Raw genomic sequence first — 12,692 nt, forward strand, 5'->3', positions numbered from 1 at the left:
AGTGCAACTGTTGTAAATTGCCAAGCATCCAAATTGTGATCATGGGGATGCTGCAATGGTCATAAATGGCCGTTAAAATTAGGACCCAAATTGTTGGGTGAAATCTGCTGATTCCATAAACCGTTTAGAGAGGACTGTAAAGCACTGTGAAGTGGTATATAAGTCTAAATGCTATTGCTACCGGTATATCCTAAATACGTTCTCAGACAGTCCTTTGGACATCAAGTAGAGACTGATGGAATGAATAGAATAGAATAGAACTCTATTGGCAAGTGTAATTGGACACACAAGGAATTTGTCTTTGGTGCATATGTTCTCAGTGTACATAAGGAGAATAAATTCATCAAGAATAAAGAGATACAACACTTAGTGATAGTCAAGGTTACTAATGAGCTATGAAATCGTACTAGGAAACAAAAACAATATAAATTGAAAGATACAAGCAACACGGTTATAATCATAAGTGGGGAGAGATAAATATTAGGAAGGAAGAGAAGAATAGTGATACAGTTCTAGTAAATTATTGACAGTGTTGTGGGAATTAGTTTTTAAGCAGAGTGATGGCATTCAGGGAAAAAATAAAATTAAACATTTTGCATGTTGATCTACCCTTTCTCCAGGAGCAGATTCAGGAGCAGGAGGAAAATACCACACTCCTTCCATTTTGTTTTGACACGCTCACAACAGCCCTGTAAAGTAGGGCTTGAAGGTGTGGATAGAAATCAACAACACAACATGGTTATAGAGGGACAGATCGCCCCCTGCTGCCCACTGTCAGTTATAAAGCAGCTAATGTTGCCTTCTGCAACATTTAAACGAAGCTTTATAAGGAGGTCATTGTGGTGGCGCGTAAATCAGTTTAGCACCTTCTATAATGGGGGAAAAAACGAAGGAAATACTGAATCCTATTGGAAAACAAAAACTCAATGAAATTCTCCAAGTTCAGCATCCTGAAAGCAGAAGGGGGAAGGACGCAGCTCTTTGTTCTGCCCCGCCCCGCACGTCGGCGCACGCGCAGAGCGCACCTTTCTTCCCCCCCCCCTCCCCGGTGGGAGGAGGCGGCCGGCGGAGCGCGCCGCTCGCGAGAGGGGAGGCGTGCGCGGCGCCGCCGCCGTCGGGAGCGAGCCAGCAGCGAAGCCGGCCGTGGCGTTGCGGCCCTCCTTCGCTTCTTCTTCTCCGTCTCCGTCTCCGGCTGAGCCGGAGAAGGGGAGGACGGGACGTTGAGGGACTTGAGGTGAGTGTGGGAGAAAGGGAGAGGAGTGGGTAGGGGAGAGGTCTCTTGGCAGGTGCCCGTGTGAATGTGCGTGCACGCATTGGTGCGTGCGTACGTGTGAATGTCTATGTCTCACCACCTCCTTCTAGTGATCTCTCTATGCCCGAGTGTGGACTGTGTGTGCCTACGGTTTGTATAACCTTTATGGTCATAGTACATCATGCGAACAACGGAATGGGTTACAGAGGTCTCTGTCTCGGCTTTTGTGTCTACACGTGTCTTGGTCCATAAGTGGGTGGGTGAGCATTTGTACCACCCAGGAGGAGGTTTAACCCAGGCGTGTCTGTGGGTTGATGCTGCGAGTTATAGATCAGGGATCATCCCTCCCAGGCACCCAAGAAGGAGCTGCCTCTGAGCCAACACACCCATCAGCTGCTTCTTGGGGTGCCCTTAATGCAAAGCACCCCAATGAGTGACAGGGGTCCTAATGGTCCCCCCACCCACTCACCCCGTTTCGCAGGGGTTGCTGTCCAAGGCATCTCCCTGAATGTTTTATTTATTTATTTCAGTGGTTCCCAACGTAAAATTTGATTTTTTTTAATGGGGGCAATTTGAACCTTGTTTAAATCAAGCGAATGGACTTTTAGGCTTCCTCCGCCTGAGTAGAGTTCACTTTTTGAGTAAAGTAAGAATTATATGTCATGGTGGGGCGGGGGGGGGGCATGATTTTAGAGGATTTTAGAGATGCTTAGGTGGGGCATGGCCAAAAAAAAAAGGTTGGGAACCACTTGAGTTTAGTTTGTTGCTCATGTACAAGATAACAGGAATAGGAATAAACATGAGTAAGAACACAGGAAATGGATATGAATAAGTGGGGACAATAGGACAAGGGCGGAAGGCACGCTGGTGCGCTTATTCATGCCCCTTACTGACCTCTTAGGAATGGGGTGAGGTCAACCATAGATAGTTTAAGGTTAAAGTTATGTGTCAGATCCTTTTTTTAAAGCACGGGGCTCTAAGGCTTTGTGCCTGACCAGTTCTGTCTGAAATGGTGACAATAAAGATCTTGATCCATTCCACCTTGCCTTCTAATCCCAAAAGCTTTCTGATTGCTTTGGCCACGGATATAAAACATACGGGAGCAAGTGGCCTTCTACTCCTCTTTGTGACCTTCTTGAGTCTGGAATTCTGGGCCAGGGTCTCTCTAGGTTGGACCACGGAGTAAGAGAAGGGCCAGTGGCTTCGCTCTTGCTTAGAGGAGAGAGCTTAAAAAGCAGTGTGTTTCGTAGAAGGGATCTGTTTTGAGCCCCGTGGTCATCGTTAGCCAATGTGTGGATCCTTCCACATTCCCCATTTGGTTTGTAGCTACATGAAGCTCTGCTGGGCCAAGGCCCTTTGGCAGGTTGGCTTGAGATGTGATGAATGCAGTGCTGAGACACAGCTCCACTAATTTAAGAACCGCAGTGATTCACTTAACAAACGGGTGGAGAAAATCCGTAAAACGGGGCAACATTCACTTAACAAATGTCTCACTTGGTTCCACCACAAAACCGCAGTAGACAAAAGCGCGCTCGACGAAAGCGCGTATATGACGTCATCACAGCGGGATGAAAACATCGCGCTGTGAGCGGTAAATTTAAAATTAAAGCGAAAACCTTACCCTAACCCCCCCAAACCTAAACCTAAACCTAACCCTTAACCTAACCCTTAACCTAACGCTAAACCTAACGCTAACCCTTAACCTAACGCTAAACCTAACCCTAACACTTAACGTAACCCTAACCCTAACCCTTAACCTAACCCTAACCCTAACCCTAAACCTAACCCTTACCTTTATGTGAATCGGCTTGCTTTAATTTTATTTTAATTTCAATTTAATTTATTTTTAATTTTTTTCGTCGCGCTGCTGATGACGTCAGGTACGTGCTTTCGTCGAGCGCGGTTTTGTCTACCGCGGTTTTGACGGGTCACGGTCTCACTTAACTACTTAAATTTCAGGCTCAATTGTGGTCAAAGCTTTAGGGCTACCCCTAATTTCGTAGAGGCAGGTTTAATATTTAAAAGTATATAGAACGGCAGTCAAATTGAGACACTTCCTCAGAATCGGATGTTGAATAACTTATCTTTAGGTTAAGTAGGAAACTAGCAAATCAAGCATGTGTTTTGTGAATGATCCATTCCCCCCCACCCCTCTCTCTCTCTTGTAGACACGATGAATGAACCAAGATGCTGTGCTGAAGAGATCGGCTGTTCATTGGGAGCTTTGCGCTGCGGGACTGGAGTGTGAAAGGAGCACAAAATGAAAATGCTTCCCGGTGTCGGGGTATTTGGGACTGGGAGTTCGGCCCGTGTGTTGGTCCCTCTGCTGAGAGCCGAAGGCTTCTCCATTGAAGCTCTATGGGGGAAGACTGAAGAGGAAGCCAAACAGCTAGCTGAGGAAATGAACATTTCCTTCTACACCAGTCGAACAGATGATGTTTTGCTGCACCAGGATGTAGATCTGGTTTGCATCAACATTCCCCCTCCGCTAACGCGACAAATTGCAGTGAAAGCTCTAGGTACTGTGTTTTCCCCCGTAGCCAGTTTTGGGCATTGTATAAGATTTCAGTTTTTTCTTGGGTGGACGCCAACTGGAAGACGGTCATAGTCGTTGAGTAATTAATAGCAGAAAATTGAACATTTCATCCTGGAACAAATTGTATCAGGGAACTGGGAATTCTGTTGTTTAAAAACCCTCACGCCTGCTGAATTTTCAGTTGGTAAAGTAAAGGCCCTGATATTTGTTTCTAACCACAAACTTGGAGGACTATTGTTACTCCAAAAAGAACAGATTGCATGAGTCTCCCATAGGGGGAAAAATGATCACACCACCACATGCCTTGCAAATAAATAAATTATGGGGAACATAGAAAAAAAATGCATAGAACTTTTCCTGCAGAGGCTCAAATCCACATATTGAAAATGATTAGGCCATAGGACAATTAGCTTGTGTCCAGATATCTTTTATTTCAGGGTTTTGCTTTTGAAGGTACAATTTTCTGATAAACATACTTGGCTAGGTTGGATTTGCACAGCAGATGCCACATATTAAAAAACAAACAAACCCCTGGGAGCCGAGGTCTTCTTTTCATTTTTGACAGCCAGCCAGTATTAACCCTTTGTTTAAACCCAAATGACAGATAGTCCTTGTTTAGCAACCAACAACTGAAATTGGCAACTTGATCATTAAGCAGAAGGTGGCTGAGTGAAGCTGTGGCTGTGCTTACAATCTTACTTCACCTTTACAGACCTGCAAAAATTGTAAAATGTGAGTCTTGGTTGCAAAGTTACTTTTTCATCACCGTTACAACTGCAACAGACGCTACAAAAGGACTACCCGTATTCCTGCATGGATTTATTTTGATGTATGCAAGACGAAACTTTTCTATGTTTCAGTAACAATATTGTTGCATGGTCTTTTCCTAAGCAACATAGCAAAAAAATAGTTATGTTGACTGTTGAAAGAGTATTCAGGGCAATTTGCTTGCCTGTGTGCATACAGGCCAAGTTATATATTTCAGAAGCATTATATGCTGTTTTAATTCTTAGCTTGACTTGGCTTTCCCCTTCTTCCTCATGCAATTCTCTCAATTGCGGGCTTGTACTCCTACTCAAGATTAATTCAGCATTCCACCCTTGCTGCGTCTGGCAATATTTTCTGCCCAATGCCTGGGAGAACAGCCAGGTTTTCAAAGACTTATTTGTGCATTCACTTTCTTCTCCCTCTCTCCTCCCCCTCCCTACCTCCTTTCTTCTCTCTATCATCCTTCCCTTCTCTACTTCCCCTTCCTCTCTCCTGCTCCTCTCTCCCCTTTCCACTCCTCATTTCTCTCCTCCTCTTCCCCCTCCTACCCTCTCTCCTATCTCTCTCTTCTTCCCTTACCTCTGTCCTTCCCACTCTTCATCTTATTTGCTTGGTGTATTTCAGCTTCTGAGCAAGCTCCATTTTATGTTGATGGTATTTATAGTTTCTTTTCAATATATATATTTGATTTTAAACATATGTTCTCTTTTTTTAAAAAGAAAAATAGAACAAAAAAGTATACATATTTAGTCATTGTACTTTTAAGCCCCCCCCCCCCTCCCCTCAGCCTAATTTTGGTCGAGATGTTCACCTGGTTACAACCAGCATGTTGCTGTAGCATTGCTATGCATTGGAAATCTACAAAGATTGCGACATCTTTAACCCTTAAACGGTAGAATAAACAACTTCAGATGTCCCGAAAAAAATGAATTCTTAACCACTGCTTTTCTTGTTATCAGTTCATCTCGCTGCTATAACATGTATTACAAAAACAAGCAGACAAGTTCATTTTTCATGGATGAATTTCTAAAAATAACTAACATTACTTCCTGCTGAATCAACACAACCAGTTTAGGAGGCTCTTGAATTACTAAAAAGATGTCAGGAGGAATATATAGACAAAATATAAATGAAATGTGAGCACCTGTTACAGTGCGCTTTATCCTCCAATCTAACAGGAAACATGAGAAATAGTATAAAGCCCTGACAATCCCTTGTAGGCAGCAAACAACAACAACAACAACAACATAGCAGAATGTAAAATAAAGGCAAAATTGTTGGAAATTGGCCAGTTGCAACCGCTCTGCTTTCGAAGGCTTCATTTTTCTCATTGTTTGGGTGTTGAATAGGGTTCCATCACAAAACCGTGTTCGACTAAAGCACGCTCGACGAAACCGTGTAGCTGATATCATCAACAGGGCGACAACAGCGCGGAGACAGAAGCACGCTGTAAACGCTAAACCTAAAATTAACCCCTAAACCTAATCCTAAACCTAACCCTAAACCTAACCCTTAACCTAACCCTAAAACTAATCCTAACTCTTAACCTAACCCTAAACCTAACCCTAACCCTTAACCTAACCCTAAACCTAACCCTTACCTTAAGTTGAAGCAGCGTGCTTTCAAAGCGCTATTTAAAGCGCCCTTCTTTCTCCGCGCTCACTGTTGTCGCCCTATTGATGACGTCAGCGACGCGGTTTAATCGGGCGCGGCTTAGTCGAGCGCGGTTTTGTCGTGCCACGGTTGAATAGAAAGTCCCCAAATTGAAATGCTGTCCTTTTTTTTTGCAGGAATTGGAAAGAACGTAATCTGCGAGAAAGCCGCTACCTCTCTCGATGCTTTTAGGATGGTCACGGCTGCTAGGTATTACCCCAAGCTCATGAGCATCGTGGGCAACGCTCTGCGCTTTCTACCCGCGTTTGTCAGAATGAAGCAGTTACTCGACGAACACTATGTCGGCAGCATCCTGGTCTGTGACGTGCGAGTGTACTGGGGCAGCCTCCTCAGCCAGAAGTACAACTGGATTTGCGACGAGCTGATGGGCGGGGGCGGCCTGCACACGATGGGCACTTACATCATAGACCTGCTGACCCATCTCACGAGCCGAAAGGCCGAGAAGGTCCACGGGCTGCTGAAAACATTCGTCAAGCAGAACTCGGCCATCAGCGGCATCCGCCACGTCACCAGTGATGACTTCTGCTTCTTCCAGATGCTGATGGCGGGAGGCATCTGTAGCACAGTGACGCTAAACTTCAACATGCCCGGGTCCTTCGTTCACGAGGTCATGATCGTAGGCTCAGCTGGCCGCCTTATTGCTCGCGGGATGGACTTATATGGACAGAAGAACGCAGCTCCCCAGGAAGAGCTATTATTTAAGGACTCCCTGAATGTCCATGCGGAGCTGTCCGAAAAAGAATTCAAGGACATCCCTCTTCTGTACCTCAAAGGAATGGTCTACTTGGTGCAAGCTCTCCGCCTTTCCTTCCAGGATCAGGAGGACCAGAGGACCTGGGATCCCAAACCGGTGGCAATGGCAGCTTCTTTTGAAGATGGCCTCTATATGCAAAGTGTGGTAGATGCCATTAAAAGGTCCAGCAGGTCTGGAGAATGGGAGACGGTGGAGGAGATGATTGAAGAGCCCGATGCCAACCAGAACCTCTGTGAGGCGCTGCAGAGAAATAACCTATAATGCAGAGACTCCTGCAAAACGGAACCATTGGAAGCAGAAGGGGTGGGAGGGTGGAATGGAAGCAGGGGAAAAAGAGGAAGGGTATATGTGTGTAAAGGGGGAGTCTGTGTTTTTTTTTAATCTCGGAGAATTTTAATTGTTGCAGACGTACGTGTCTCTGGTTACTTAAAATTTAATAACTTGTGTATTGTTAGGAAAACTTGAATTGCCAGTTGCACTCAGCAGACAACAGCTCTGTCCCCCCCCAAAATCAAGAGCTTTTGGGGTGCCAAGCTCTCTTCTGTGCCCAGCTCACGTATTGATGCAAGTTGAACCTAATTGGCATGTAGTGCTAGAGAATGCTGATTGTTTTTAAAATAGGAATCGAAGTTATTTTTTTTAACAGCCCTTTGAGGTGGGGAAACAGCGTCCCCAAAGGAATACAAAGGAGGTCCTTTTAAGAGGATTAGAAGGGACAGGTACAGGTATCTCTTTGCAGAGACACAAGACTTTGCTACAATTCAGGGAGCAACCAGTGAACGATCATGTTCATTCATTGGGTTTCCCCAACTCTCATATGAAGCCCATCTGTACCGAAAGACTGAAGCATGGATCTGAGAAAGCTTGCATTGAATTAACCCAGTCTAGAACTCCATGCCTAGATGCTCCAGACACTTTCCGGCATTTTTCAGTCTATCCGTGGCAGTAGAAATGGGAAAAAGAAGATTAGCGCCCAAGGCCCCCCCAAAAGTGAAATGGGATATCCCATTTCACTTTTGGGGGGGCCTTGGGCGCTAATCTTCTTTTTCCCATTTCTACTGCCACGGATAGACTGAAAAATGCCGGAAAGTGTATATATATATTGCGAACTATCCTAAAAATACAAGTTCCAGGCGTAGCTATAAAAGAAGAGACAGACAGGCATCACGATCTCCGGAACTTAAAACATATTATCCACTTAGCTTTCGTTAGCCTCTGCTAACATCGTCAGAGTATAAAAACTACCATTGAAGAGATATTTGCCTTTATACATCATTGATGAATTTGGCCATTGCGTGCGTTGATAGACCCATCCACCTGCCTCCAACCTGTAGTTAGCTCTGTCGTTTTTGCTTCAGACATGTTAATCGTTGGAGGCTTAGCTCCTCTGTCATGCTTGGACTGCTCATCCCCAGGGAATGACGCTGAGCTGCCAGATATATTCTAATTCTTATCTGCCTTCACATACCCCATCCCATATATGGAAGGAAGGAAGGGAAGGAAGGATGGATGGATGGATGGATGGATGGATGGATGGAAGATTGGGATGGGATGGGATGGGGTATGTAAAGGCAGAGAAGATTTAGAATTAAATTCCTTCCCTTGGAAAAAACACACACACCAAAAACTTCCTGTTTTTTGCATGAATAGTTTGAACTTAGAAGTGACTTTCTATGGTCATTTGCATCTTCCCCTGGAATGCTCTTGCTTCATTTCATCTGACAAAAACACCCGATGGAATGCAGTTGCTGTTTCTGGATCTTCTTACCCTTGTTGGTACGAGGGTTCTACAGGACTTGGTCCTTTTCTTCCCATCCAAATTTTTTTTTACCATGCTAGCCAATCCCACCAATGTCGATTGCTTGGCAGTGCAAAAAAAACACCATGCCCCGTAGCCAGCTTTGTTGGTGAGAATTTCTGGCATGCTTCACGAAGCAAGCATTCAAACTGTCCGAAGGGAGGGAAGCTGACCTTGAAAACATAAGTTACTCTGAAGTGTAATCTGGCAGGGCTGGGCATTTGTTGGAGACAATCCAAGATAAACAGCAGTTTATTGAATTGAAGCAAACTGGTTCCTTTGCCTTTCTCCCATTTTTTTATGCTGTAAAGATCTTTGGAGGAGATTTTATGAGCAGAACTCGGAGAAAAAAATAACCCCAAACTTTTTAATGAAACGTTGTTTACTTGAATGTTATTTTATTTTTCTTACATTGTTTTCCTACTGGGTTGTAATCCTGTAAATTAAGATAAAGCATTAACAAGCCTGACTCCCTTGTGCTCTTTTAAATGATAGTCCATAATGGAAACTAAGCACAGATACAATCAAGGATCAGATCAGCTGCTCTGCTTCCCCAAGGGGGGAAAACAATCTTCTTTTTCTTTTTTGTGACTTTGAAGCTATTTTTAGGTGCCACGGCTATATCTTAATGATTAGCATTTCAGTTGGACTAAGGAGGTCCAGGATTTATACAGCTTTTAGAGCAGCGGTCCCCAAGTGGTGGTCCGTGAGAAAATTTTGGTGGACCACAGAAAAATTATTTGCATTTTTTATATTGCACTAAATCAGGGGTCCTCAAACTACGCCCCCTGGGACGAATACATGCAATGAACGTTTTGTTGCTGCAGAGTCTCTCCCTCTTTGGGGTCTTTTTGTGCAGGTTAGAAGGGGGAAGAAATTCCAACTTGGGGTCTGCTTCGGCCTCCTGGTGCGGGGCTTTGGGAGAAGGCTGGAGGGAAGCAGCGCTGGTGGAGAAGAGCCGGAGGGCCTCGTTCCAGTGGGGACTGCATCATGGCCTGCAACTGCCTGACCATCTCAGCTCACTGAGCCTCCAGGCGCCGGTACCTGGCCTTGTACTTTTGCAGGTCTTCCCTCTGCTTGGACAGCCTATGTTCGTATTCCTCAGTGAGGTGCTTCTGCTGAGCCTCCTTCTCGGTCAGATCCAATTTGAACTGAGCTGTTTTGCCAACTCTTTCTCATGGGGGCTACTTAGCTCCAACAACTGCTTCCTAAGGAGCCCAGGCGGGCAGGCAAGGAGTGGCTGGGAGGGGAGGGATGAGTAGAGGCCGTCGAGGTGCCCCTCGACATGAGTGACATCAAGTTGGCCACACCCACCCAGTCATGTGACCACCTAGCCATGCCCACCCAGCCAGTCATTAGGCAGATCATATTAGTGTTCTAGAGTAAAGAAAAGGCAAAATCTTGAATGGTGATTTCCCCCTCCCCTCCAATTTTTCTCCCCAATACAGGTAGTCCTTGACTTACAACAATTTATTTAGTGACTATTCAAAGTTAACAGTACTGAAAAAAGTGACTTATGACTGTTTGTCACACTTAAAGGCATTGTAGCGTCTCTACATGATCCAAATTCAGACCCTTGGCAACTGACTCATATTTATGATGGTTGCCGTGTCCCAGGGACACGGGATCCCCTTTGGCAACCTTCTGACAAGCAACATTCGTGAGGAAGTCAGATCTACTTAACAACCCTTTGACTACCCTAACAACTGTAGTGATTCACTTAGCAACTGCGGCAAGAAAGGTCGTAAAATTGGGGCAAATTTGACTTAACAACTGTCTCAGTAGCAGGAATTTTGGACTTAATTGTGGTCAAATGCTACCTGTACATGTTTTGACAAGGACTGTTAGGTTTAAAGCTTCACAAAGCCTGGGATGATCGAATTGTGTGATTAGATTTTGTGATAGGACACCGATAGCTCTGGGATACAAAATGGTGCTTAATTAACCATCCCCTTATGGTTATTTTATGTTTCTCCTATCATCCTGATATTTGCAGATACCTAAAAAGAGAGAAAAGTTTTAAAACATATCCCACAACCTATAGTTTCTTTTCAAAAGCTGTGGTTATGAAATCTGAAGTCCAGAAGACATTGCGTTGTGTATTAAAACCTAGCTGATAACCCGGCGTTGCCTGGGTATTTATTTGTAAGGGGAAAATGGAGTACTGTGAAGCCAATGGCAACTCCGCTGAGTAGTACAGTAGAAGCCAGTATAGCACAACAGGCTGTATCTTAACAGATCATACACCCTGAGAGATGTTAGGGGTGTCTTACCCCCCATAATATTTTTCTCCAGAGGATAAGTCATCTGTATACCAAGTTTGGTTGAAATCGCTCAAGGTATTCCAGAGTGTATGCAGGAACACACATACACATACACAGAGAGGGTGGGGGGAGAGAGAAAGAGAGGTATTTTTATATATATAGAAGAAGATGAACCGCGCAGGAACATAAGATTTGATCCCAGGAATTCAGAGATCTGGCTTCTGAATTTTTAAAGCATATCCTGTTTATGTTCTTTCATAGTAGGAGCCTTAGGATTTTATTTTTATTTTTTTTCAGATACAAGCTGATAGCCTCTGTCAAAATAATACATTAAATTGTATTGCTTGCAAATGTGCAAAATATATACACAGCTCCAGGTGGTAACCTGTTTATATTTTGCCATAGTCAAAAGAACTGATTTTCCTGAAGTCATACTTCTTCCTTTTAACGCAGACCATCTGATTAAGTAAGAACGCTCAATGCCTTTGTACTTCAGCATTAAGGAATCTTGTTTGATCTAGAAAAAATGCTGGTGATGGAATTCTCTCTAAAAAATTCAGGATTCCTCCGAGATCTTTTGGGGGCCTGTATTTGCAATCCAGTGATGGGAAAATGGACAAAATAATTTCACCCGAAGTTTCCTTTGAGTAAATACATTTTTATTGGCAAAGGACAATGTACTCCACCACCCTCTTCCCATATTTTTAAGTCATCTTTCCTTGTTTATTTTCAGCGAATCAGAATATCCTTTTCTTCCTTAATTCCCTCTGTAAGATCACATTAGGATTCAAGGCTAGAAATAACAATTTCTGTTCTTTGGGGCGTTACTTGGGATATGTAGCCCAACAAAGCAACCCCCCTTTTGTATGTGTGTCTTTTTTACTTTGTAAAGAGTAAAGTATAAATAATATGCACTTGACGAGGCTGCAAAATATACATAAGAACAGCCATGCCATCTAGTGATGTTCTGGAAACATTAGCCAAATCTTTTGGAGGATCCCAAAGCTAGGTTAGATGGACAAAGCCCTTCCCAGCTGCTATTAAAAAATGCATAGAAATTAAGGTGTCATCCGGAAGAAGTAGATACAAATAAATAAGTTACTATCCTTGCTGGGACTAACTATTCCCTGTTATGGGAATAAAATGTGGGAGAAACCCGACTTAAAATATGGGAAGAGGGTGGAGGAGTGGTCATTGGTTGTAATTACTCAGAAATATCAAGGAGGCTCTTAAGATGAATGGACTATACTTCTCTCTCTTTTCTAACACTCATTTGATCACTGGTTTACGGGCTTTAGACAAAAGCAATTCCATTCCTGCTTAGACTGGTCCCATTTCTCTCTCTCTATTTTACAGCAAGGAACAAGACAAATACTTTCGACAAAGCTTAAAAGAATCACACCGATGGCCTTCAAGGAGGCATATTCCAGCTTCTTTGGCGGGGTGCGGGGGAGCACTGTTGATCTCTTGAGGGAAGAGCTTGGCCTCCTATCAGATAGGATTATTTGTTCTGCGGTGACAGTGGTGGGACTAGGTGAGATGCACAGACGCTGAGCATCTTATCAATGTCCACTTGAGTAGACTTATCCACCTCTGTTTTCACTACGGCTCCAGAAGTGGCATTAGGCAGATTCCTCAGTTCCTTG

General features: G+C 44.0%; 1 protein-coding gene across 1 annotated transcript; it reads left to right on the top strand.

Annotated features, from left to right (window-relative positions):
- Positions 1-1,093: 1,093 nt before the first annotated feature.
- Positions 1,094-8,864, top strand: GFOD2 (glucose-fructose oxidoreductase domain containing 2). Its single transcript, XM_032231379.1, has 3 exons — positions 1,094-1,234; positions 3,421-3,771; positions 6,347-8,864. Exons 2-3 carry the CDS (start codon positions 3,513-3,515, stop codon positions 7,243-7,245), a joined length of 1,158 nt encoding a protein of 385 aa, XP_032087270.1. The 5' UTR covers positions 1,094-1,234; positions 3,421-3,512; the 3' UTR covers positions 7,246-8,864.
- The last annotated feature ends 3,828 nt before the right edge of the window (positions 8,865-12,692 follow it).

This window comes from Thamnophis elegans, chromosome 14, assembly GCF_009769535.1.
Source record: "Thamnophis elegans isolate rThaEle1 chromosome 14, rThaEle1.pri, whole genome shotgun sequence".
Taxonomy (NCBI): Eukaryota; Metazoa; Chordata; class Lepidosauria; order Squamata; family Colubridae; genus Thamnophis; species Thamnophis elegans.

Excerpts from the sequence above, each read along its gene's own strand:
- GFOD2 (XM_032231379.1), top strand. The coding sequence starts at position 3,513 with ATGAAAATGCTTCCCGGTGTCGGGGTATTTGGGACTGGGAGTTCGGCC. Across the intron at positions 3,772-6,346 it reads AATTGCAGTGAAAGCTCTAG|GAATTGGAAAGAACGTAATC; the intron begins GTACTGTGTTTT and ends TTTTTTTTGCAG.